General features: G+C 39.1%; 1 protein-coding gene across 2 annotated transcripts in view; it reads right to left on the bottom strand.

Moving 5' to 3' along the window:
- Nucleotides 1-1008: 1008 nt before the first annotated feature.
- Nucleotides 1009-27524, bottom strand: part of CERS6 (ceramide synthase 6) — a 324976-nt gene continuing 298460 nt past the window's right edge. The window contains exons 9-11 of one of the 2 annotated variants that reach the window (XM_049887369.1): nt 13788-13944; nt 13155-13178; nt 1009-10554 (exon numbers count right to left, since the gene is read on the bottom strand). In XM_049887369.1, the coding sequence (XP_049743326.1) occupies nt 10402-10554; nt 13155-13178; nt 13788-13944 (334 nt within the window). In that variant the 3' untranslated portion in view covers nt 1009-10401. The remainder of the gene's footprint in view (nt 10555-13154; nt 13179-13787; nt 13945-27524) is intronic. The other variant, XM_049887370.1, reaches the window with a different exon arrangement.

Genomic DNA, 27524 nt, shown 5'->3' with positions numbered 1-27524 from the left:
CAGGGGGTGGAAATAACATATGCCTAGGTTGGATGTGGCAGAGCCAGGATTGAGGAAGGGGCCCTAGACAGAATCTGAGTTGCACTGTGGTATTTGGAAGGGGTTGCTTATAGCGTTAGATTACCCAGTATTTACAGAACTTGCAGAGTGCACATGGGCTTCCGAAAGCGGTGCATTTGCTCATAGCCTAACACCTTTTGTGTGCTTCAGAGAAACGTCAGTGTTTTATTGGAATAACTCCTGGTTGGACTCAGATTGTTGTTGGGGGTAGTAATAACCAAAAACAAAACAAACCCACTGCCGTCGAGTTGATTCCGACTCATAGTAATAGTAGTGATTTTAATAGAGTGATAGCTTTATTTTTAATAATACTTGTGGTGGTGGGTGTATGGTTGAATTTTAGTGCTATATTTATGGTTCTTGAGATATTGGACATAAGTTTAGAGCAGAAGAAGAGCAGCTTGGGGAAGACAGAGCCATATAGAAGGAGGGAGAGGAGTTCTAACCAAGTGAGACCCAGGCCCAGAGGAGGAGACATCAGCCAAGCTCCTATGAGACAGATGTACATTAACACAGAGGGGCAGCTTTGTGTTGTACTTTGGGTTCTGTTTGTTCTAAGTGCCTCAAATGTAACTGGAAAAATCAGTATCATCTGATATATTTGAACCGATATCTCTGTAAATACATATTTTTTTTCACCATGAAGTGCTATATAAAATTTAACTTTTAAGTTTTTATACTTTAATTTTTAAAGAGACACATGGTGTCCCCATGAGTCAGAACTGACTCCAGGACAACTGGCTTGGTTTTATAGCGTACCACAAGATAACATAACACTACTTTCTCAGTGATGATGGCAGTTACTGGGATTTGAAGAGCCGTGCAAGAAACTACTGGGATGATGTCAGCCTTGAAATAAAGCTTTTCCAGGAAGGTGTGAAGTGTTACCAACACAGGCTGGTTGGCGCTTACAGAAAATGCCATTTACACTGTACTCTTAATACTTATCTTTATTATGAAAGTGTTTCCAAAGTAAAATGATCCTTATAATAATGATTGCTTCCAGAGACCAAGAATGAATAATTATATTTTCATATAAAAATCAGCAAAACACAGTAACAATACATAAAATAATTCTAATTGGCTAACAGCACATCCTTACATTTCTGACAGAGATGCTCAAGCACTGAATTGTCTTAAGAAAACAAGATTTTGTCACCTATCCTATTTCTCACTGCAAGTTAAAAAAAAAAAAAAAAAAATCAAATCCCAAAACTAGCCACCATTCCCTTCCATGACAACAAATGGGCAAAATCAGAACTCAAACTTGGAGTGTTTTCCATTTTAAATTAAAGAAGTTCTAAGTTAAACTTCCAAACGTCACAAAACTGCTCCTGTTACAGAGTTTTTTTTTTTTTTTTTTTTTGTAACTGATCTTTAAAAATCAGGATTTTTTAAAGGGCAGTTTTACAATGACAGTTTAAAAAAATTACTGTAGGTTAGAAAGGAAAAAAAAAATTATCCCAATAAAGTTTAACTTTCCACTGAACACAGAAACCATAACAACAGCTTTCGTCTCCTGGTTTCTGGGCCATGCAACATATACCGAAATAGAAAGCCAGGCTTTTATGAATCTGTTTGTAAGGAAAACACACACACGGCCACAATACTTTTTCAGAAAAATGGAATTGGGCAGAGAAGGGAGTGTGAGTACACAACTGATCCAAAGGCTGCTGGGAAATAGCAGAAAAGTGACAATATCCTGCATTCTTTAATCAAGAGTACCAGGAGGCTGGAAGGAACGTGAGCGAATTGAGATAAACAAGATGGATATTAGAATAGTATTCCACTCCCGTCACTTCCTGAACAATCTTGAAAACCCCTAGTTTTGTGGAGACACCATATACCAACTGGCTGCAGAGACATTTTCCTTTCTTTGATCTGGTGGGGTCTTAGCTTATGGCCACCTGTTGATGCTTTCCTTCCAAAGTCTGGATTGAACTCAAGTTGGAAATACCTGGAAAAGACTAAAGCTTCTCCTTTCGGTGTCTTCAGATCTTATGAATGGTTTTTTACAATGTTTTATGTGCTCGAATACAATCTTTTTCATGAAAACCAGCATAAGGTATGATATCTGAGTGTGTATTAGAGGAATTCCAACAACACAGAGATGACAGGCCTCCTCAGCAACTCTCGAGAGCCCCCTAGAGGAGAGGAGGAGGTCGTGCACACAAAGGACTGCCAGACTACATAAAGGCAAAACTTGAAGGCCCTTTTCTGGTCTCTTACTATGAAGAACTAAAATGTGGTCACAGTGAACTAGTGGTAATTACTATCTGGTAATCTGAGAGTGGTACAATTTCATTTTACCAAGAGAAACTTAAACTGACTTGAGGCATTAAAAAAAAAAAAATCTTGCTGCATTTTACAGGATTTCAAAAACTTCTTATGATTACTGAGAATATTTCTTCCATGGACAGCACGCTAGATGGCAAGCACAATAACTAGAGAGCTTAACTGCATTTTCTCTTTCCATACAAATTACTTACAAACGGAAAGTGCCTTGCAATTACTTGCCCATCTAACTGACTTTGGTCTGATTTTTTTCTTATTTGGGTGTTAGAAACATTTCAGGGCTACTAACATTCATTTACAAAGCGAGAATCAGCCAAAGATAAAAAAGAAAAAAAGTAAGCTAATAAGAATCATAAGACCTCAAATACCACATGAAATGTAAACATTTAACCTTTATTTCCAAAGGATTGCTTGAAAGCTCTCTGGACCCAATGACATCATTAAACATACTGATAAACAGAAACTTTCAACACCTTTGGAATTATCCTGTATACTTTTTACACTTCAAATTAAGAAATTTATTCTGTATACTTTTTATGTTTTTCAAATTAAGAAAAACACTCAAATATTCAGGCAGCTTTGGCATTAACATTTCTAAGAAAGGGACAAAAATAACTACCAATGCAAAATCATGAACAGATTGGGGATAATCATAAAAAACCCAAACCAAACCCATGGCCGTCGAGTCGATTACAACTCATAGTGACCCTATAGGACAGAGTAGGGTTTCCAAGGAACAGCTGGTGGATTTGAACTGCCCACCTTTTGGCTAGCAGTTGTAGCCACCAGGGCTCCAGAGGACAATCATGGGTGTCTATAAAGTTCTCTCTGAAAAGCTCTTATGCAAAGACTCATGTCAGCTGAAATGAAATCGAGTTTTTTACCTTGGCCCAAATAACAATAACGTTGAAATATACAAAGTGAAAGATTCAGATCATTTCTACCTAAGATGAAAGCATTTAGTTTGCTCAGACTCCTTCCCTGGTGGTCTAGTGGTTAGGATTCGGCACTCTCAATTTCAAACTCTTACCAAATGTTGTTGTTAGGTGCCGTCGAGTCAGTTCCAACTCACAGAGACACTATGTACAACAGAACGAAACACTGCCTGGTCCTGTGCCATCCTCATAATTGTTGCTATATTTGAGACCACTGTTGCAGCCACCATCTCAGTCTATCTCATTGAGGGGCTTCCTCTTTTTCGCTGACCCTCTACTTTACCAAGCATGATGTCCTTCTCCAGGGACTGATCCCTCCTGATAATATGTCCCAAGTACGGGAGATGAAGGAGCATTGTGGCTGTACTTCTTCCAAGGCAGGTTTGTTCATTCTTCTGGCAGTCGATGGTATATTCAATATTCTTCGTCAACATCGTAATTAAAAAGCATCAATTCTTTTTCAGTCTTCCTTATTTATTCTCCAGCTTTCCCCTGCATATGAGGCAATTGACAATACCATGGCTTGGTTAAGTGCTTAGTGCTCAAAGTAACATCTTTGTTTTTTAACAGTTTAAAAAGGTCTTTTGCAGATTAGCCCAATGCAATACCTCATTTGATTTCTTGTGGGTGTTTATTGTGGATCCAAGTAAAATGAAATCCTTGACAACTTCAATCTTTTCTCTGTTTATCATGATGTTGCTTATTGGTCCAGTTGTGAGGATTTTTGTTTCCTTTCTGTTGAGGTATAATCCAATCAAAAGGCTGTATGTAGTTTTTGATCTCCATCAGTAAGTGCTTCAAGTCCTCTTCACTTTCAGCAAGCAAGGTTACGTCATCTGCATATTGTCATGTTCTTCTTCATACAGTCCAGCTTCTAGAATTATTTGCTCAGCATACAGATGGAGTAAGTATAGTGAAAGGATACAACCCTCACACATACTTTTCCTGATTTTAAACCATGTGGTATTCCCTTGTTCTGTTCGAATGACTGTCTCTTGGTCTATGCACAGGTTCCGCGTTAGCACAAGTAAGTGTTCTGGAATTACCATTCTTCACAATGTTATCCATAACTTGTTATGATCCACACCGCTGAATGCCTATGCACAGTCAATAAAACACAGGTAAACATCTTTCTGGATTCTCTGCTTTCAGCCAAGATCCATCTGACATTTGCAATGTTAGCCCTTGTTCCATGTCTTCTTCTGTATCCAGCTTGAATTTATGGCAGTTCCCTGTCAATGTACTGCTGCAACCATTTTTGAATTACCTTCAGCAGAATTTTACTTGTGTGTGATATTAATGATACTGTTTGATAACTTCTGCATTCTGTTGGATCACCTTTATTTGGAATGGGCAAAAATATGCATCTCTTCCAGCTGGTTGGCCAAGTAGCTGTCTTTCAAATTTCTTGGCACAGATGAGTGAGTGATTCCAATGTTGCATCTGTTTGTTTGAAACATCTCAATTGGTATTCTGTCAATTCCTGGAGCCTTGTTTTACACCAGTACCTTCAGTACTGCTTGGACTTCTTCCTTTTTAATACCATGGGTTCTTGATCATATGCTACCTCCTGAAATGATTGAACGTCGACTAGTTCTTTTTGGTACAGTGACTCTTTGTATTCCTTCCATCTTCTTTTGCTGCTTCCTGGGTCATCCATTTTTTTTTTTTTTGCCAATAGAATCCCTCAGTGTTGCAACTCAAGGTTTGAATTTTTTCTTCAGTTCTTTCAGCTTGAGAAATGCTGAACATATTCTTTGGTTTTCTAACTCAAGGTCTTTGTAGCACATAACATTATAATACCTTACTTTGGTTTCTTGAGCTGCCTTTTGAAATCTTCTGCTCAACTCTTTTACTTCATCATTTCTTTCATTCACTTTAGCTACTCTATGTTCAAGAATAAGTTTCAGAGTCCCTTCTGACATCCATTTTGGTCTTTTCTTTCTTTCCTGTCTTTTTAATGACCTCTTGCTTTCTTCTTGGATGATGTCCTTGATGTCTTCCCACAACTCATCTGGTCTTCAGTCATTAGTGTTCAATGTGTCAAATCTATTTTTTAGATGGTCTCTAAATTCAGGTGAGATATACTCCAGGTCATATTTTGGCTCTCGCAGACTTATTTTAATTTTCTTCAGCTTCCACTTGAACTTGCATATGAGCAATCGATGGTTCTGTTCCACAGTCAGTCCCTGGCCTTGTTCTGACTGATGATATTGAGCTTCTCCATCATTTCTTTCCCTGAATGTAGTCAATTTGATTCCTGTGTATTCCATCTGGCAAGGTGCACATGTATAGTCACTGTTTATGTTGCTGGAAAAAGTTATTTGCAATGAAGAAGTAGTTGGTCTTGCAAAATTCTATCATGGGATCTCCAGTGTCATTTCTATTACCAAAGTCATATTTTCCAACTACTGGTCCTTCTTTGTTTCCAACTTCCGTGCTCCAATCACCAGTAATTACCAATGCATCTTGATTGCATGTTTGATAAATTTCAAACTGTAGAAGTTGGTAAACATCTTCAATTTCTTCATCTTTGGCATTAGTGGTTGGTACGCACATTTGAATAATAGTTGTATTAACTGGTCTTCTTTGTCAGCATATGGATATTATCCTATCACTGACAGCAACGTACTTCAGGACAGATCTTGAAATGTTCTTTTTGACGATGAATGTGACACCATTCCTTTTCAGTTTGTCATTCTTGTCATGGTAGACCATATGATTGTCCAATTCAAAATGGCCAATACCATTCCATTTCAGCTCACTAATGCCTAAACTATTGATCTTTATGTGTTCCATTTCATTTTTGACAACTTCCAGTTTTCCTAGATTCATACTTCACACATTGCATTAAGGGATGTTTGCAGCTGTTACTTCTCATTTTGAGTCATGGTACATCAGCAAATGGAGGTCCGGAAAGCTTTACTCCATCTATGTCACTAAGATTGACTATTTTGAGGTGGCAGCTCTTCTTCATTCATATTTTAAGTGCCGTCTTTCCTGAGGGGCTCATCTTCTGGCACTATATCAGTGTTCTGCTGCCATTCATAAGCTGTTCACTGGCCAGTTTTTTGAGAAGTAGATCACCAGACCTTTCTTCTTAGTCTGTCTTAATCTAGAAGCTTTGCTGAAATCTGTCCACCATGGGTGACCCTGCTGGTATTTGAAATACTGGTGGCACAGCTTCCAGCATTACAATAACATACTTAAAATGAAAAGTTTGGCAGCAGAACTGGACATTTTGAGCTTCACGCACCATTTTGGCTAAAGGTCATCTGATGTTATCTCACTGAAGAGTTATCTCTCTCACTCAGTTGCCTGCATTCTTTGCAAGTCTCATTCATATTTGTCCGATTCCTATTTCATTATCTGATGGTACCTCAGGAAACCATCCATCTAGCAGCCCAGTAGGAGTTGGATGTTAATAAAACGCTGGGGTGAAGCAGCCACCAGGTGCCATTTTTACAACATACACTTTAATAATTCAAGATACTGAGAGTTGCTCCCTTATTCTCAACAACCATACTAGTAAATTTGGAAATGTGAATTGTATTTGGCTTATATGCCTTAGGCTCTCTGTAACTTGAACTCTGCCATATTTAGCTCTGTGGCTAAGAGACTGGAAGGAGTCTATTACTTTCAGCAGCATGAACAGAAGAAGGTGAGAAGGTTCTATTTTATGTGGAGGATGGTTTTTATGAAAAGAATATGGATGAATCAGTGATATTTTGGTTTCATCATGTTTTTGGATAAATACACAAATATATAGGTAACACATTTTTAATATCATTTATTGACTCAAAGCCAAATTCTACTTGATTTTCTACTTTTTCTCTCACTAAGAGATCTAGAAAAGCTATAACTTTGGAGAATAACATAATTACTTTTTTCTAGGCTCCTTCCTACCTACCCCTTTGTACTGTGGGATGGTTTGAATGTGACCAGGAGGAAGGAGGTATCAACATAAGCAAAGTTAACGGAAACAACACTCTCACTAAACTATAGCTGAATTTACAAACTACAATTTAAAAGCTGTGGCCTGGCACAGGTGGAAGATAAAATGACTCACATATTTTTCTCTTCCAGGCCACCATGGGAAGCTGAGAACAGTAGACAGAGATATGTTATTCTCCACCTCAAAAGGCCTACATGCTCCATTTTGATTAACCAAAACAAACTCTTTGTCCTTAAATGTATAATGAAATAAAAATCTATAGATACATAGAGTTCTGGGTTAATACCACTGGTCAGAGAGGTTTCAAGTCTTCCCAGTCCTCCTCCAGCATAATTTTTTGGGAAAAACAATACAACATAAAACACTGCTTAGTTTTGCCTTTGATAAGGACACGCTCAATTTACTTCATTTTATGCAGCTCTCTAAATCTTTAAGCTGATCTTCCTGAAATTATTCTTCTGTGCTAAAAGGTGTCATAAGATCAAAATTTGAACACACTGCGGTTCCCTGGTTCATTTCACCCATAGACAAGGCTTGCCACAGCCACTAAAGCTAGTAGGAATTTATTCTTGTGTTCCATATTTTAGTTGATAAGAAGAAAAACTTCACCTTTTCAACATCTGTCAGCTATAACATGTTTGATACAGCTTTTTATATATGCCGGCATTTTAGCAGATGTTCAGACAACTAACGAGTACTTTTGATGTTTTATGATTGGTATTACAAACTCGAATATCTACAAATTACACTCCTATTATTATATCCCTATCCTGTGAAATAAAATAATTTACAAGCAGAATTAGCTGGATTTTTCTCTCAATAAACAAACAGGCATACTTCCAGGCCTTTTCAATTATTATTATCAATCATGCCAGAAATATACTATTTTGTAAATAGGTGGGGAAAGATTTAATATTACAGTGAGAGGTGTTGGGAGCATTCCTTTAACTACTAACTCAGATTGAAAATTGTGGGCACAAAGCTTTATTTTTATTTTTTCAAAAATCGAATTGAACGTGAAGGTCTCTGAGTGGGACATGCACTCTTGTGTTTTGCTGTTGTCTGCATTGTGCCCTGATACACATTTATATTACTGAGTTTTTGTTGTGGGTTCCTCTTTTAGATGATGGTCTTTTTGATTTATGAAATAGGTATTTTTAATATCTTTTTATTTCCTCTTACTAAAGTAGGAAAAAAAAGGTAAAATCTTTGGTTTATGTGCATGGGTTTTTTTTTTTTTTTTTTTTTAGCTATACTATACACATAGAACACTACCAGGTAGGAGACTTATAGAAACTTATTCTTCCATAATCTTTCTCATTGCTGATATTGCCACTGTCCAATAGACATTTTTTTTCTAGGAATAGCTTCATTTGAAAAAATATTTCCGGACTTGGAATGTGACACTGCTCAGTTTCTTGCAAAAAGAAAGCCATTTTGGGTTATGTTTAAGGAGAAAAGAAACCAAAAATCAAACTCACTGCCATCAAGTCAATTCTGACTCATAGCAACACTATAGGGCAGAGCAGAACTGCCCCATAGGGTTTCCAAGGCTGTACTCTTTACAGAAACAGGCTGCCATGTCTTTCTCCCACGGAGAGGCTGGTGGGTTCGAAACTCGAGCTGCTGACATTTTGGTTAGCAGCCGAGTACTTAACAACTGTGCCACCAGGGCTCTTTAAGGAGAAAAGACAAAGGTAAAATAGTCTTTCTCCTGCTGATTTTATTTTCTCGGCAAATTAAAAATATCAAGAACAAATACCAGATGGGGTTCCTTCTTGAAAATTGAATGCAACAAAGTGTTTTACACTGGCGGTGATCTTTGCCAACTCTTCGAAGTCTCCATTTTCTGCTCTGAAATACACTTAACTTCTTCTCTTCAGGACATGACAGAAAACTGTGGTAATTACAGGGGTAGTGGCAAAACCTGGTTGAAATCAGTTAGTCTCTTTGTTATTCCCAGCTCATGGGGGCACATTCCCAACGTTAGAGTGAATTCTTTATTTGTAACTATGCTTAAACAAATGTCTTTCTTCAGAGCCACAGCAATGACCTCATCATGTTGTTGTTGTGTGTCCCCAAGTTGATTCCGACTCACAGCAATCTACAAGGTAGATTTGATCTCCAACTAGCTACCACATTCACTGAAGAAATCTTGGCTCTGTCTGTGCATAAGAAATGAAGTCTATTCCAAAGGAATTTCATACAAAAATGATTTTTAAAAAGTCCTCCAATCACCATGCTCTTTAATTTGAATTGCTAATTGACCCCATCAAGTGATAATTTAAAAACCTAGTTCTTCCTGTTTAAACTTTACACTGGGAGAATGGTCACTGAGACGGCATAGGCAATTTCAAAATGGGCACTGTAACAAAGGCAGCGAAATTATCTGGAGCTGTATAAGAATCTTGTGCTGGGTTTTGCTTACTCTAAGTGACAAATTAAGCTGATGCTCATAGCAGACTGGGCTACAGCAATAGAAAGGGGCAGAAGCAGATGGAGTACCTCCCTCACTGTCATGAACCCAGAGAGTAAAGAGTGAGGAAATCCCCTTTTGTCCACAGATTTACAAATACAGAAAATAAATAATATTCTAAGACAGTACAAATGCAAATACTATTCCCTTGTGTCAATTACATACAGCATGCCTACATATAGGGAATGGGAATTCTTCACTCACAGACAGGACATATGGCAGTGCACTATTCAAATGCTTTGATAATCCTAAATTTTGTTTCTGGTGCTGAGATATTATGAAATGAACTGCATTTGCAACTTATTAGATATTTCCAGGAACACATATTTTACTTTGTTCAGGACTTGTAGTTTTGAGTACAGGCAGTCCCCAGGTTAGGAACGAGATCCATTCTTAAGTCTATCTTTAAGTCGAATTTGTAGGTAAATCAGAACAGGTACATATGGTTCTTATTTAGCGTCAGTCTTAGTAAATATATTTTACCTATGCATATGAAACACTTAAGAAACACTTCCAAACTGCGCGATGTTTTCATGAGTGTCACAAAGTAGTGCGTGCGTTCGCTGTTATGAGCCATTGTATTTAACTCAAATTTTTAATATAATAGGCTTTATGGCAGTCCATTCTTAAGTACGAGTTGTCTGTAAGTTGGATGTTCATAACCCAGGGACTGCTTGTAATTAATCATCCACGGTACAAGGGCCAGTCAGGAGGTACCCATTGGTTCCACTGGTCCCATTGGTGGTTGTTGCGGTGTGGGGGTTCTTCCCCGGAGGTTCTGAGTCCTCCTCATCTGAGCTAGACTCAATATCACTTCGATCATCCTTAGACACCTGTGGAATACACAGAAGGTGAGTGTAGCCAGCTTCTAATAAACCATCGTGCAATGATACACAAAGGTAAATTGATCTGAATATTAAGAAAAAATGTAGAAGAGGATAAGAATTTGCTATATAAACAAATTCCTCTTCACTGGAGACAAATAATTTGAGGGACAAAGTCACTTATAAAGGAATTCAGGGAGATTTAGGAATCACAGAGGACTGGACCTGTTGACTTCTTCATGGTACCTTTCGATATTAAGAATGTACTAGACTATGCATCTTACTCTTACCCAAAAAGTGGCACACTGTGCTACTGGAATAATATTATAAGCATTTGGTATAAATGGATCAACTTTCTCTCTGATGAGCAGTTTCCTTAAAAGTCACTTAAAGTCAGCTCTCAATCAACCACATTAATGGAAAGATTTGCTATCTTACAGCATTAAAAGAAATCATTCCTACCTGGCTTTCTGATGCATTGTTTTATGATTTGTTTTCCTTTGTTATCTGCTAAAATTAAGTAGAAATTTTGATTTACATGTCACATAACTAATGGCAGCAGGAGGCATTTTGGGAACCTCCTGGGTGAGGTCAAGCTTAAAATATTTCCCGAGGAAAATCTACTGACTGGATCATCGTAAATTAGTCCCCATCATTCCAGGGTTCTTTAATCCTACGTTCAGTCTCATTAAAGTGATGAGAGAAGAAAGGTAAGGGATCCTTTCTTCTCTCATCACTTTAATGAGACTGAACGTAGGATTAAATGTGGGATGACAATAATCCCACTGTCTAGCAAGAAAGTAATTTAGAGAGAAATTAAGGGAATGCTCTACTGCTCTGCAAACATTAATAGTCTGAGCCTCCTGCTCTATAACTCTAATTATGGTTAGCATTTTTACCCAGACCTTAAGACCTTTAGAGTAACTGAACACCATTTACTTATTTTATAAATGGGGTGATACTAGAGGCCTGGTAGCCTGGCTTCATATAAATCTTCCAAATCTAGCTGCTGGTGATTCTCTAGGGGGTGGGCTGGGAAGGATGGCAAAGTTCCCTGGAAGAGGTATCAGAATTAATTGGGTGCTTTTTCACATCACATCCTCTGTGCCACCAGCACCCCCCAATCTAAGAATTCTGCAATCTACCTCAACTTGAAAAGCCATAGTTATTGCAGGAGAAAGCCACCTGTCTCAGGTGGGTTAGGACAGCAGAAAGTAAAAGCTGAGAACTATTGCTCCATTCCAACCAGTGATGAGGTCCACTTTGTAACGATGTGCCTCTTGCGATGAGGCGGAACTCCCACGGGTCATCTCTAAGAAGGTTTGGTTACTAAAACACCAAAATAACTACATTATAGGACACTTTAACTCAAAAAACATAGGTCACAAAGACAGTATTACAGTAAAGTTCCACTATGTTTAGGAGTTCATTAGTCATAAATTAAGCTGCTAGTAGAAAACTCTAGCTTCAGGGAGTGATTAATTTACATTTACATGCTTAGTGAGATTATTTTAATTTGCATTTAGAAAACTTTGTATTTATGTTACCTTCACAGAAAGGAACAAGTTAGAATATCTCACAATAACCCATAGGGAAACTGAGTTCATAACCCATGCCCAAGATGAATCTTACTATCCTAGGTGAGCAGCAATGGCAGGAATAAAATGAATTATCGTTTCTCTGTAAAGCTGAAGGAATAAGCTGAAGAGAAGAGAATATGTCTGGTGGAAACAGCAATGCAGTAAGGACCCAAGTAATCTAATCCATGGCGTCCTTGCATCTTTAGTGTTGTTATCATATTGACGGTAGTCTACAAATTAATTTAATTTGCATCCAAATGAAAACAAGAAAAAGTTTAAATAGAAACATGTGTTCATTATACGAGTAAAATGTCACAGAAAAACTTCAGCTTTCAAACAATGTTATTGGTCAAAATAGTTTGGCTTTACATAGGAGCAGATGCTGAGACCTGGCTGCATAGTCCAAACCAAACAAATCAACCCATTGCCATAGAGTCGATTCCGACTCAGAGCGACCCTACGGGACAGAGTAGAACTGCCCCACAGAGTTTCCAAGGAGTGCCTGGTGGATTCGAACTACTAACCTTTTGGTTAGCATCCATAGCACTAAGCCACTACGCCACCAGGGCTACACAGTACACGGCTAGAAGTCCTGATCTCACCTGTGAAGGGACCTCACTGAGGACAAGGGCAGATCAAGCAGACAGCTAGCTGATGCTCAGCCCTTCATTCTGACCTTCATTCATTAACAGGACCATGTTAGTTCTCTCCCAAACTTAGCTCTGTTTCTCCTACTTTGCTCTATTTTGTTCTCTTAGCCTAAATGTTAAACAACAATGAAAGACATTCCTCCCTTTCTCTGTTGAATCATGCAAAATTTAACAGAATGCAAACTCATACAAAAGGGCACTAACAAGGCTGTCCCCAGTACTCCTTTCAGCTGGTGGGAGCCACACCTTAGTAGGAGTCTGTAGTCAGTGTCAACAGATTAGGTGGAAAAAGACACATGGAAAGAAAAGCACCAGAGTGCCCCTCCTGCAGGCTAAGTAGCACCTATGGCAGGGATAGAGAGAGGTGGGAGAAACTTACATGTAAAGGGTTCCACTTCCCAGCCTTCCAGGGTGGCAGAAGGAAGAGAACAAACAATGAAAGTAAGAGAACGTCAGGTGAAAGAGAACCTGGAAAAATCACTGCTATACAGAGAGGGACCGACCTCAGGGAACTTTATCTGAATCAGCCCCATGAGTCCTTCTTAACCAAAGAGATTTAACTAGTTTTTACTGGAAAAGTCATGAATGGATTCATTTTTCAATTTCAGAGAGAGGTTTGTTTAAATGGGCATACTGTACCAAAAAACCTTTCTCACGAAGGGGAAGAAGCTATTAAATTTCTCTTCTGTATAGGTATAATCAGAGAAGGTTCAAGGGAGACAGACAGAAGGAGAGAAAAAAAATAAAAACACACACACACACAGAATAATATATCCTCATTAAATCTAAAATTATAAATGCAGATCATTGGGAATCATCAAAACAATGCTAAAGAATTTTAAAAAATGAACAAAACAGAAGAAAATGAAATTGGTTTGCATTGAGGTTATAATTACATTTTGATGAAATAACAGTTTTCATGAAATCTGAAATAATAATGTTCTTATTGACTCAGAAGAACCAAAAATCAAAATTTTCTAGGAGATATTGGAGAGGGTACATTTTATCTTACCTTGCCTTTTGAAATAGCTTTGCAAGCTATTTTTATGATAAAGTAAGACCAGAAGCAGTTCAATCCTTGTATTACCAACAGCAGTAGGTTAAAAAACCACCAGGAAGGGTAAGGTCCCACAATCTCCCAACTTTCAAATAATGTAGTATTTAAAACCCTGAAGAGAAGAAGAAAGTAATTACCGACAGCACATTTCACTTTGCTTTCAAAGAACTCTAGTTACGGCATGGAAGCACCAGGTTAGCAAATAGTCCCTAGATAACTCTCTCCCTCAAGGAGCCTTGGTGGTGCAGTGGTTAAGTGCTCAGCTGCTAACTGAAAGGTATGGGGTTCAAACCCACCAGTTGCTCCTTAGGAGGAAGATGTAGCAGTCTGCTTCTATAAAGATTTACAGCCTTGAAAACCCCAGGAGACAGGCAGTTCTACTCTGCCTTATAGGTTTGCTATGAGTTGGAATCGACTTAACTGCAATGGGTTACTCTCTCCCTCAAGGATGGCCTGAAAGCTGACCAGATACTTAGAAAACTTATCACTGAAGTATTTCCCCCATCAGTGTGACATTCATTTTGATTCTAGCTTGAATAGTGTACTTATACTCCCCATTCACTGCTGTCATCATATCTTCTATTAAATTTTTTGGTGGTTGTTCTACCTCTAACCACATGTTAAAAGGCCTGCATGGTCTGTGAAGTTGCTTTTGGGCTTTAAAGAGGTGTGAAGGCCATCACTGCATAACACTACATTGCCAAAAAAAAAAAAAGATTAATTAGTTCCAGAAACTATAAACCATATGCCTAGCACAGTGCAAAGCACAGAGGAAACTGGAATATGCTTCAGACCTAACCCCTGTCCTAAAGTGGCTTATAGGCTAATAGAAGTCATTTGCTGTTGTTAGCTGCTGCTGAGTCACCCCTGACTCAAGGTGACCCATGTGTTACGGAGCAGAACTGCTTCACAGGGTTTTCTTGGCTGTAATCTTTGCAGAGGCAGACTGCAGAGGGTCCTTAATTTTGCAAGGCTTCCCCTGGGAAGAATTGACAATTGAAAGGCATCATTTTGAAGTACTGCCTTGAAATGAATATTGGAAAGATTAAAAAAATTTAGACTATAATGAATTTATTTAGCTTTAAGAGCGTATACTCGAGGTAGGCAAAAGTGATGGATGTAATTGGTTTTCCTTGTAATCTACCACCAGGACCAGACTGGATCAGCTACCTGGAGCAGATGCACAAGGGCTGCTTTCTAGTGCTTTCTCTAGCTTCTGCCTGTGTCTGCTTCTAGTCCTTGGAAGTTGACTGACATCTTCTGGACCCATACTGCTGCCACAGAGAAGCCACGTGGTACCCATATGCCTTTGGAGTTGCTCTCACCTCCCTGCTCCTCAGCTCACCACTGGGCTGGTCTGGAGATCTGAGGGTGTTGACAAGAAAACTCATCTAAGTGCATTTCTACCATCTGCCACTGAACAGTGCTTTGCTGGGACCAATGTTATTCTACAGGAGAGGTTAGGTGGGCAAAACTTATAGGCTAAGAAGGAGGGATAGAAAATGCTCAGATTTAAGACGCGGATTACTTATACAAGGACAGAAGACAAGTAGATAAATAGCTTTAATATAAGAGTGGGATGAGACTGACATGAGGGAGGTTAACTACTTTCTGAGTTCATGAAAGGAGAATGCTTACTGCAGTTGGAGTAAGAAGAAAAAAGAAAAGTGGGGAATAGAAAAATACACACAAGCAGCTTTTTTTAACCCTAATTTCAGCAATCCTTATTCATAGACTAGAATGACACTAACAGAGTTTGTCTTTAACCCTGTGTCTTAGTCACGTAGTGCTGCTGTAACAGAAATACCACAAGTGGACAGCTTTAACAAAGAGAAATCTATTCTCTCACATTCTGGCAGGCTATAAGTCCAAATTGAGGGTGTGAGCTCCAGGGGAAGCCTTTCTTTCTCTGTTGGCTATGGAGGAAGGTCCTTGTCATCAATCTTCCACTGGTTGATGAGCTTCTGAGTACAGGGACTCCAGGTCCAAAGGGTGCATACTCCTGTTCTTATTTCTTGGTGGTATAAGGTCCCCATTCTCTCTGCTTGCTTCTCTCTTTTATATGTCAACAGAGATTGACTTAAGACACTATCTAATCTTGTAGATCTCTTCAACATAACTGCCACTAATCCATCTCATCAACATCATAGCGATAAGATTTACAACACACAGGGAAATCACATCAGATGACAAAATGGTAGACAATCATGTAGTAGTGGGAATCATGACCTACCCAAGTCAACAGATATTTTTGGGGAACACAATTCAATTCATGACACCTTGCCACACTAAACTCCCCTCGCCAAAACAAAAACAAAAGCATCAAACCTGTTGCCGTCAAGCTGATTCCGACTCATAGTGACCCTATAGGACAGAACAGAACTGCCCCATAGCTGGTGGAGCAGCTGGTGGATTAGCTGGTGGATTGGAACTGCTGGCCTTTTGGTTAGCAGCCATAGCTCTTAACCAGTATGTCAGCAGGGATCCTCCTGTCATGCTAAAAAAGTTGTCTTTAAATCACAATAAACAAGAAACACACGTTAAAATCTTAACATCAATAGCAAGGATTTGAATGTGATAATTCATTAAAAGAATAATACCCTGTGATATGGAAACCTTGGTGGCGTAGTGGTTATGAGCTATGGCTGCTAACCAAAAGGTCAGCAGTTCAAATCCACCAGAACTCAAAAAACTTATTTAATAAGATTTTTAACCCTCTGAAATTAGCTGATGCCATCATATTTAACAAAAACCACAGTTATTTTCTTAAAAATCAGGAACAAACTGTGGACAGCCAGTATCACTACTTTTATTTAAAAATATTCAGGAAGTTCTGGCCATTGAGTATGGCAGGGAGTCAAAGGTATAATTTCAAATACATAGATGTAAAACATTTATATTTTTAAAACGGCAATCAAAATGTTCAACAGCAGGGAATAGTTAAAAAACCAGTATTCATTCTTATTCTGAAAACTATGAAGTCATTCAAAGTTTTAAGTATGTTTTAAGAGTTTCTAATGACAGAAAAAATACATAGTATCATCTCAACTCCATAAAATAAATATATACATATATAGGCACACACATACACATATATACACACACAGCTATAATGTACACATATACATGTACACATACCCACACAGAAAAGAAACTTCAAAGGAATTGATTGAAATAGTTATAAACTCTGGTTGGTGAATTTGGGAATTCTGTATTTTCTTCTTTATATTCTTCTATTTTTTAAAGTTGTAAAAAATATTTAGAAGAAAATACAAGTTATTTATAAAAAGGAGTACGTTAAGATAAATCCCATATACCTGCCTCATTTATAAGACCTGTTTAAACCAGTTTGCAGGTCAGGGTGCAACAGTTCTAAACAAGGCTCAACTCAGTTGAAGTAAAAGACCACATGCTTTGATATCTCCAACACCTCAAAAATACCTGGTAGTAACATGTTTACTAGACACATTTGTTGATTGTGTATTTGTTTTCCTAGAAATCAAGCAAGTAAATAAGCACAAGAAAGTTCTGGAATAATAATAATTTTATTTCAAAAACCAGTTCTGCTTCTTGACATAGTATACATTTTGACATTCAGAGAGAACTTAAGTTTCATTTCAAAAGAAAGGGGTCTTGTATAAATAGCAAAAATGACTGCATTATGCTACTCATTATAAATCTGCCTATGCTAGATTACAGGCTGGAGACCTTTCTCATCATTACTATGCTAGGAGTGATGCTACTGCTTGGCTTAATTTGAGCAGGGTGTCACAGCAGTTGATGGTGACACGGAACTCACATTAATTTCTGAAATGCTGTATCAGAATTCATAGGCTTTGTCATGAAAAGCACTGGCACGTATGAGATGCTGCTCAAAAGTAATGGGATTTCTTTGAAAATTGACTTGGCTGCCTGCAGAGACACTTGGGGAAATACAATCAGTGCACCAAGTGGATGTATCTCTCAGTGAGAAGCTTAGTGAGAAAAACAATATATTAGGAATGTAGACTGGGGAAAGAACTATCATTATGCCACCTGGACTCTGAAAAACAGTCAAACCAGGAATCGGGGGCTTTGTTTGGCCACAGTACGTTTCTGATGAGGAAACGATCCCTTTGGGACCTTTTAAAAAGATGTTAAAATTGGATTTTACAAGATTTCGTTCTTTCTGTTGGGAATGGTTGTGCTGACGAAGGATTGCGGAGAGAAAGAGAGAATAGGAAGGAGGAAGGGAAAGAATGTATGCATTAAGAAAGGGTGTTAATGGCATGCTACTTCTGTTTTGAAGAGAAGGCTTTTATTTCATTTGTACGACATATAGAGGTCAGGCAAGTCAGAGGTCATACTCTCCAGTTGCTTATGGGGCCAGGCCTATAACACAAATTGGTGAAAGAAGACAGATTTAAAACAAAAAGGAGTGGGAAGACTATGATAAAATGGAAAGTGGGTATCCACAGGAAATAGGCTGACAAACTCCAGACAATGGTAGTTTTATAGGAATCGTGGAGCAGTGTTTTCAGATATTCCGATCTCTAAAGAGAAGAATAAGGTTTGCATTTTCACATATAAATGCTATGTGGCCCTAGAAGCCCGCCAGGATGGCTAAAATGAAAAGACTAACAATGCCAAGTACTGACCAGTGTGTTGGGCAACTGGAACTCTCATATATTGCTGGTGGGAATGAAAATTACTGCAATCACTTTGGAAAACTATTGAGCAATGTCTACTGAAACTATGGAAACCCTGGTGGTGTAGTGGTTAAGAGCTATGGCTGCTAACCAAAAGGTCGGCAGTTCGAATCCACCAGGCGCTCCTTGGAAGCTCTATGGGGCAGTTCTACTCTGTCCTATAGGGTCACTATGAGTTGGAATGAACTTGACAGCAATAGGTTTGGTTTTGGTTTACCGAAGTTAAACATACATATATCCTGCGACCCATTGAATCTATTCCTGAAAATGTATCCAAGAGAAAGGTGCTTGTGTCCACCAAAAAGATATATGTAGGGGTGCTCACAGCAGCCCCCAAATGGAAGCAACTTAATTGACCATGAATAGTAGAATGGATACACTGTGGTTGAGACATACAATGGAATATGATTCAGCAAAGAGTAAATTATTGCTACCCCCATCAACAGAAATGAATCTAGAAGACATAATTTAAGCAAAACAAATACTTAGATACAAAAGGGTACGTACTGTAATGATTCCATCTACGTGAAGTTCAAAAACAGGCAAAACAAATCTATAATAATAGAGTTCAGAATAAAGGTTACTTTTGAGGGAGGACTGGCTCGGAGCGGGGAATGAGGCAGGATGCGGGTATAGGAAATGTTCTATATCTTGATCTGGTAGTGATTACATGGGCTGTACATATGTAAAAATCCATCAAGCTGTACATTGAAGATTTTTGCACTTCCCTATATGTGTGTTATACCTCAATAACAGAAAATGGAAAAAAAATATGTTGTTTGCCAAACAAAGGAGTCTCTGGGTGGTGAAACGGTTAACATACTTGGCTGCTAACCGAAAGGTTGGAGGTTCATATTCACCTAGAGGTACCTGGGGAGGAAGTCCTGGCAATCTACTTCAGAAAAATCAGCCACTGAAAACCCCATGGAGCACATTTCGCCTCTGATACACATGGGGTTACCATCAGTACAATCAATTCTACAGCAACTGGTTTCCAAAACACATATGTACAATTTCAATTTATGCTTCTAGTTTGGATAATTACTATATTAGCGGTTTTTTTCCATAATAATTTGTGTTCAACATATAGCATCTAAGAAAATAAAAGAAATGCCCTTCCAAGTAATACTGACTCTACAGCATCAATCCCCCCCCCCCACCCCACTATGGCTTACTCAAATGGTAGAGTTGAGCAGCAGAGGGGACCAAAAAGACCATTTTTCTTTTCATTAATATTAGGCTTACTCAACCACTAGGTGGCATATCACACATGCACAAAGCATGCTCCAACTTGTTGGCTCTGCCAGAACTTTTTGCCAGGTGTGGGTCATAGCACAGAGAACACCGGATCTCCAGACTACACCCTTTCTTTGTAAGAATTGTGTCAAACAATGAAAGGAATAGCCCTCAGCTTGAGCTTCTTTCTTCCTGCATGACTCTCAACAGAAATGCATGCCTGTATGGCAAAGCTGACGTCCATACAACTCATCAGAGATGTGCAGATACACTGGTTACCAATCCAATAACTTAGCAATGGTAGATTACTTTAATGGATCATATGGACTCAATCTGGCTATGCTCTAAATAACCTCTCCTCAAGTTGAGAAGTCAGGGCTGGCACAAAGCTGAAAAGCACATTTCTTATTTTCCCCCTTTTGACAAGAAAGCCTAACTCACAGTTTGGATTTCACCACAACACGGTGTTGGTCAGTCAATTCTCTATTTTGGGAGGATAGTTCCTGAGTAGTTGGTGGCATGGGGTGTCTAATAATCCAGAATAACAGATCCATAAAGTCTGTAGCAGATATGGCAGTAATTTCTTTATCCCTGATAGGACACTGAAATTGAATGAACACGGTTGTACCATCTGTCGTATACCAATGCACATATGAGTTCTGTATGAATAAAACATGGGGTCAATTCACTTTCCCATCACTCGTCTGTCAGTTTGTCATACTGTAGTGATTGCAATTGTGGTGGTTGTGATTCTGGAAGCAATGCCACTGGTATTTCAAGTTTTGAAGGATTCTATGGGCAAAATATTAAACAACACAGGAAAAATCAAAAGAAGATGGAAGGAATACATGGAGTCACGGTACCAAAAAGAATCAGTAAACGTTCAGTGTTCAACCATTTCAGGAGGTAGCATATGCCTGAGAACCAGTGGTATTAAAGGACGAAGTCCAAGATGCACTGAAGGCATTGGTGACAAACAAGGCTCCAGGAACTGACGGAATATCAACTGAGATGTTTCAACAAACGGATCCAACATCAGAAGCCAAGAATTGGAAGACAGCTACCTGGCCAACAGACTGGAAGAGATTTGTATCTGTGCCCATTCCAAAGAAAGGCAATTCAACAGAATGCAGAAATTACCGGAAAATACCATTAATATCACATACAAGTAAAATTATGCTGAATACAATTCAAAAACAGTTGCAGCAGTACACCAATGAGGAACTGCCAGAAATTCAGGCCAGATTCAGAAGAGGATGTGGAAGCAGAGATATCATTGCTGATGTCAGATGGATCTTGGCTGAAAGCAGAGAATACCAGAAAGATGTTTACCTGTGTTTTACTGACTATGCAGAGGCATTTGACGGTGCAGATCATGACAAATTATGGATAACACTGTGAAGAATGAGAATTCCTAAACACTAAATTGTGCTCATATGGAACCTGTACACAGACCAAGAGGCAGTCATTCCAACAGAACAAGGGAATACCGCATGGTTTACAATCAGGAAAGGTGTGCGTCACAGCTGCATCCTTTCACCATATTTATTCAATTTATATGCTGAGCAAATAACCCAAGAAGCTGGAAAAATATGGAGACTAACGTAGCATCAGGATTGGTGGAAAACTGATCAACAACCTGTGATACGCAAACTACTGAAACTAATAGAAGAGCTTAGCAGAGTATCGGGATACAAGGTAAACATACATAAATCAGTCAGATTCCTCTACACCAACAAAGTGAACATCAAAGAGGAAATCACCAGATCAATACCATTTACAATAGCCTCAAGACACTACTGCAAGAAACCAAAAGAGATCTATGTAAGTGGAAAAACATATCCTGCTTGTGGATAGGAAGACTCAACATTGTAAAAACGTCCATTCTACCAAAAGCCATCTATAGATACAATCCCGATCCAAATACCAGTGACATTTTTTAATGAGATGGAGAAACAAATCACCAACTTCATACGGAAGGGAAAGAGGCCCCAGATAAATAAAGCATTACTGAAAAAGAAGAACAAAGCGGGAGGCCTCACTCTACCTGATTTTAGAACCTATTATACCACCACAGTAGTCAAAACAGCCTGGTAGTGGAAAACAACAGATACATAGACCAATGGAACAGAATTGAGAATCCAGACATAAATCTATCCACCTATGAGCAGCCAACATTCGACAAAGGCCCAAAGTCTGTTAAATGGGGAAAAGACAGTCTCTTTAGCAAATGGTGCTGGCATAACTGGATATCCATCTGCAAAAAAATGAAACAAGACCCATACCTCACACCATGCACAAAAACTAACTCATAATGGATCAAAGAACTAAACATAAAATCAAAGTGATAAAGATCATGGAAGAAAAAATAGGGACAATGCTAGGAACCCTAACACATGGCATAAACAGTATACGAAACATTACTAACAATGCACAAACACCAGAGGAGAAACTAGATAACTGGGAGCTTCTAAAAATCAAACACCTGTGCTCATCCAAAGACTTCACCAAAAGAGTAAAAAGATTAACTACAGACTGGGAAAAAGTTTTCAGCTATGACATTTCTGATCAGTGTCTGATCTCTAAAATCTATATGATACTGCAAAAACTCAACAACAAAAAGACAGATAACCCAATTAAAAAATGGGCAAAGGATATGAACAGGTACTTCACCAAAGAAGACATTCAGGCAGCTAGCAGATATATGAGGAAATGCTCACTATCATTAGCTATTAGAGAAATGCCAATCAAAACCACAGTGAGATTCCATCTCACCCCAAAAAGGCTGGCATTAATCCAAAAAACACAAAATAATAAATGTTAGAGAGGTTGTGGAGAGACTGGAACACTTACACACTGCTGGTGGGAATGTAAAATGGTACAACCACTTTGGAAATTGATCTGGCATTTCCTTAAAAAGCTAGAAATAGAACTACCATATGATCCAGCAATTCCACCCCTTAGAATATATCCTAGAGAAATAAGAGCCTTCACATGAACAGATATATGCATACCCATGTTCATTGCAGCATTGTTTACAATAGCAAAAAGCTGGAAGCAACCAACTTGCCCATCAATGTATGAATGGATAAATAACTTATGGTATATTCACACAATGGAATACTACGCAATGATTAAGAACAATGATGAATCTGTGAAACATTTTATAACACGGAGGAACCTGGAAGACATTATGCTGAGTGAAATCAGTTGCAGAAGGACAAATACTGTACGAGACCACTATTATAAGAACTCTAGATAAAGTTTAAGCACAGAAAAAAATATTCTTCGATGGTTACAAGGGTGTGGAGGGATATTCACTAACTAGATAGTAGAAAAGAATTATTTCAGGTGAAGGGACGGGCAACACACAATACAGGGGAAGTCAGCCCAAGTGGACTAAACCAAAAGCAAAGAAGTTTTCTGAATACAACAAAACACTTTGAAGGCCAGAGTAGCAGGGACAGGGGTCTGGGGACCATAGTTTCAGGGGACATCTAGGTCAACTGGCATAACAAAATGTATTAAGAAAACATTCTGCATCCCACTTTGGTGAGAGGCATCTGGGGTCTTAAACCCTAGCAAGCGGCCATCTGAGATGCATCAGTTGGTCTCAACCTACCAGGAACAAAGAAAAACGAAGAACACCAAAGTCATATGGTAAAGATGGGCCCAAGAGACAGAAAGAGGCACGTAAACTAGAACTTCATCAGCCTGAGACTGGAAGAACTAGATGGTGCCTGCCTACCACCGATCACTGCCCTGGCAATGAACAGAACAGAGTTATCCCTGATGGAGCAAGAGAACAGTGGGATGCAGGTCTCAAATTCTCACAAAAAGACCAGACTTAATGGTCTGACTGAGACCGGAGGAATCCTGATGGTCATGGTCCCTGGACCCTTTGTTAGACCAAGTTTGGAACCATTCCCGAAGCCAACTCTCCAGACAGGGATTGGACTGGATTATAAGATAGACAATGATACTGGTTAAGAAGTGAGGTTTTTGGCTCAAGTAAACACATGAGACTGTATGGGCAACTCCTGTCTGGTGGTGAGATGAGAAGGAAAAAGGGGACAGGAGCCGATTGAATGGACATGGGGAACACAGGGTGGAGAGGAGGAATGTGCTGTTTCCTTAAGAGGAGAGCAGCTAGGAGTACATAGCAAGGTGTGTATGAGTTTTTGTATGAGAGACTGACTTGATTTGTAAACTTTCGCCTATAGCACAGTAATAAAAAAAAAAAGAACCTGTGATTTGCAGATGACACAATCTTGCTTGCTGAAAGCAAATAGGACTTGAAACACTTACTGATGAATATCAAAGACTACAGCCTTTAGTATGGATTACACCTCAACATAAAGAAAACAAAAATCCTCACAACTGGACCAATAAGTAACATCACGATCAACAGAGAAATGATTGAAATTGCAAAGAATTTCATTTTACTTGGATCCACGACCAACATCCCTGGAAGCTGCAGTCAAGAAATCAAACAACGTGTTGCATCAGGCAAACATGCTGCAAAAGACTTCTTTAAAGTGTTAAAACGTAAAGATACCATTTGGAGAACAAAGGTATGCCTGACTCCCAAAAAACCTGTTGCCATCGATTCCGACTCATAGCAACCCTATAGGACTGAGTAGAACTGCCCCATAGGGGCTTCCAAGGAGCACCTGGTGGATTCCAACTGCTGACCTTTTGATTAGCAGCTGAACTCTTAACCACTACGCCACCAGGGTTTTTATGCCTGACCCAGGCCATAATATTTTCAATTGCCTCATATGCATGTGAAAGCTGGACAATGAACAAGGAAGACGGAAGAAGAATTGGTGCATTTGAATTATGGTGTTGGCAAAGAATACTGAATATACCATGGACTGCCAGAAGAATGAACAAATTTGTCTTGGAAGAAGTACAGCCAGAATGCTCCTCAGAAGCGAGGATGGTGAAACTTCGTTTCATGTACATTTTCATCAGGAGGGACCAGTTCCAGGAGAAGAACATCATGCTCGGTAAAATAGAGGGTCAGCGAAAAAGAGGAAGGCCCTTAACAAGATGGACAGACACAGTGGCTGCAACAGTGGGCTCAAACATAGCAACAGTTGTGAAGATGGCACAGGACTGGGCAGTGTTTCGTTCTGTTGTACATAGGGTCACTGTAAGTTAGAATCGACTTGAGGGCACCTAACAACAACAACAGTTTACTTATTTTTACTTTTGGGTCATACCCTGACCATACTTAGGCATCGGTCCCTTATTTCACAGGAAGTTTGTAAGTGGTGACTTCCTGGCTAGGACAGATGTTTGTCTCAAAATTAGTCATGCCTCTCTTAAACCAAAATGACCCATTGCAATTAAGTCAATTCCAACTTATAGTGACCCTATAGGACAGAGGAGAACTGCCCCACAGAGTTTCCAAGGAGCACCTGGTGGATTCAATCTGTAGACCTTTTGAGTAGCAGCCATAGCTCCTAACCACTACACCACCAGGGTTTCCTATGTGTCTCTTAGTGCCCCATTTACTGTCTGCCTGCCTGAATTCCTAACATCTCCATAGCTGGTCTACCTTTCTATGTGCTGATCTCCCAACCTAATTCCCTCTAACCAAGCCCATGTCCTTCAGGATGTTCTCTGATTCGAACATGTTTGTCTTCAACTTTCTGCCTAGATCTTTGTTGCCTACATGACCCAAGACAGACTTTTGCCTAATTCTACTTAACCTCTAGAGGGCAGTGGTGGTTCAGTGGTTGAAAGAGACCTGCTTTGGTTCCTGACCAATGCATCTCTCGCATAACCACCACCTGTGTGTCAGTGGCAGGGCTTGCATGTTGCTGTGGTGCTGAACAGGTTTCAGCGGAGCTTCCAGTCTAAGACAGACTAGGAAGAAAGGTCCAGTGATCTATTTCCAAGGGGGAGGCAGAGAGGAAAGAAAGGGATGTTCTCTTACTCCTACCTAGGTTGTATTACATTTCTCCTCTAGTTGACTCTCTGTGAGGAGATGTGATTTGGCCTGTGGAATTTCTAGAAATGCAATAGTGAGTCACACTGTGTTGGATTCTACTGACCTTACTGCTGGCAAATATTACCAGCACTTTTTTCATCTCTTTCTGCTTTTAAATATCTCCAAGATTCAGTCTTCAATTTTATCTTAGCGAAACATCTCTGAAAATTTTGGAAGTGGTGCAGCAAAGAGAAAGCGTATCACAGGCCTGCAGTCTTGGGAGAGCTCTGCACCATGCTATCTTTAATGTTCTCTGCCGGTTAGCAAGAGACAGTCAACATGTCTGTAACAAAGAAGTGCCTCCCTAGGGCGAACCCAGAGTTGATAAAACTTAGTTGTAAGAAGCTGAAAATCAAGGCAAAACAAATAAACAACAAATCCCCTACCCCTCAAAAAACGGGGAAACAGAGAAGAGGGAATGCAAACATTTAGACGAGAAAAATTTGCTCCTGGAGGCTTCACCAGTTTGAAAGAAAATAAAAAAGAAGAAACTTCATGCATTCAGCAGTAACGAGGCAACTGATTAATAAAAACGTCTGTAATCATGATACTGTGGCTAAAAAATAGAAACAACATTAAATATTGGAACAATTTCTGGAGAAGATAATGAACGTATTTGGGATTGTGGGTGGGAAGTGAGCTTACTCAAAAAGAACTGTGGTCATGTTGTGTTGGGTTTGAACTAGAAGTCAAAGCACCTGGAGTTTAGTCTCAGCTCTTGCATTCACTGGTTTTACGGTGTGAGTCTTCTCTATTCCCCTAAGCCTGTTTCCTTATCTACAAACCAAAGGCATAATAAGACTAGATGATTACTTAAGGTTCTTTAAACTCTAACATAAATAGCTTTAGGAATTCTTACATTTTCAGATTTACCTGAAATTTCACTTTTTCTGATTGCTTTCTCCAGGTCTAAGGTTTCCTATGAGTACAGATGTATTCTTCTCAACTGAATCATATTTGTTGGAATTTAATAACCAGACAACCAAGACCAAGAAAAAGGGAAGACAGGTTTTGTTTTTTACTTGTAGAAATATGGAGAAATATAAAAAGTAGAAAGCAGGGCAAAGAGCATAAAATCCCATCTTTAGGGAAAGAACCATAAGCAACTGTCATAGTTAAGAGAGCAAACCTCTGCATGACTCTGGTTTCGCAGCACACTGACATAGTGGGCAGGGCCTTAGCTTTTGGCAGCAGCAGATCTTGATTTAGACTAAAATGGTGGCAGGGATTCCTTAGTAAGCGTTCAGTTTAGGCATGCTGCAACTGCCAGCTGGTTGCCAAATTCCTTGATCACAGCTCATCACTAACTTCCATCTGTAACCAGAGTCAGGAACACATGAGTAGACTTGTCAGGGGAAATGAGAGTTCACAGCCCTTTGTTTCTTATTCCTGTTCAATCCAGCAAAGCTGAAAACTACTAGCAATAAATTTTATGATGCTGCTGTCTTTAATTTTCAATTGTGTGCAAGGCTTGAGGCATGGACTATATAACTTGATGCTACTGGACACATCCCTGTGTCAAACACAAACCAATATCTTTAAAAGACTTTTTCCCCTATGACCAGGACATACATCTCCTTTATGTGGAATACAAAAATGTGAAAAATTGGTATCACTTAAAAGTAATGAGACATTTAGTTCTCCCCTCACCCACTAATGCAATTGTATCCCTGAGAGGGATTTTAAGGCGGATAAGACTCAATGTCTACACTGAAAGAGTTTACAAATAAGTGTCAGAGAATCAGCCAAATGCATTGATTATTAGGG

Source organism: Elephas maximus, chromosome 6, assembly GCF_024166365.1.
Source record: "Elephas maximus indicus isolate mEleMax1 chromosome 6, mEleMax1 primary haplotype, whole genome shotgun sequence".
NCBI classification, from domain to species: Eukaryota; Metazoa; Chordata; class Mammalia; order Proboscidea; family Elephantidae; genus Elephas; species Elephas maximus.
Note: the sequence above shows the minus strand (reverse complement) of the source record. Positions and strands in the feature narration are given on the sequence as shown.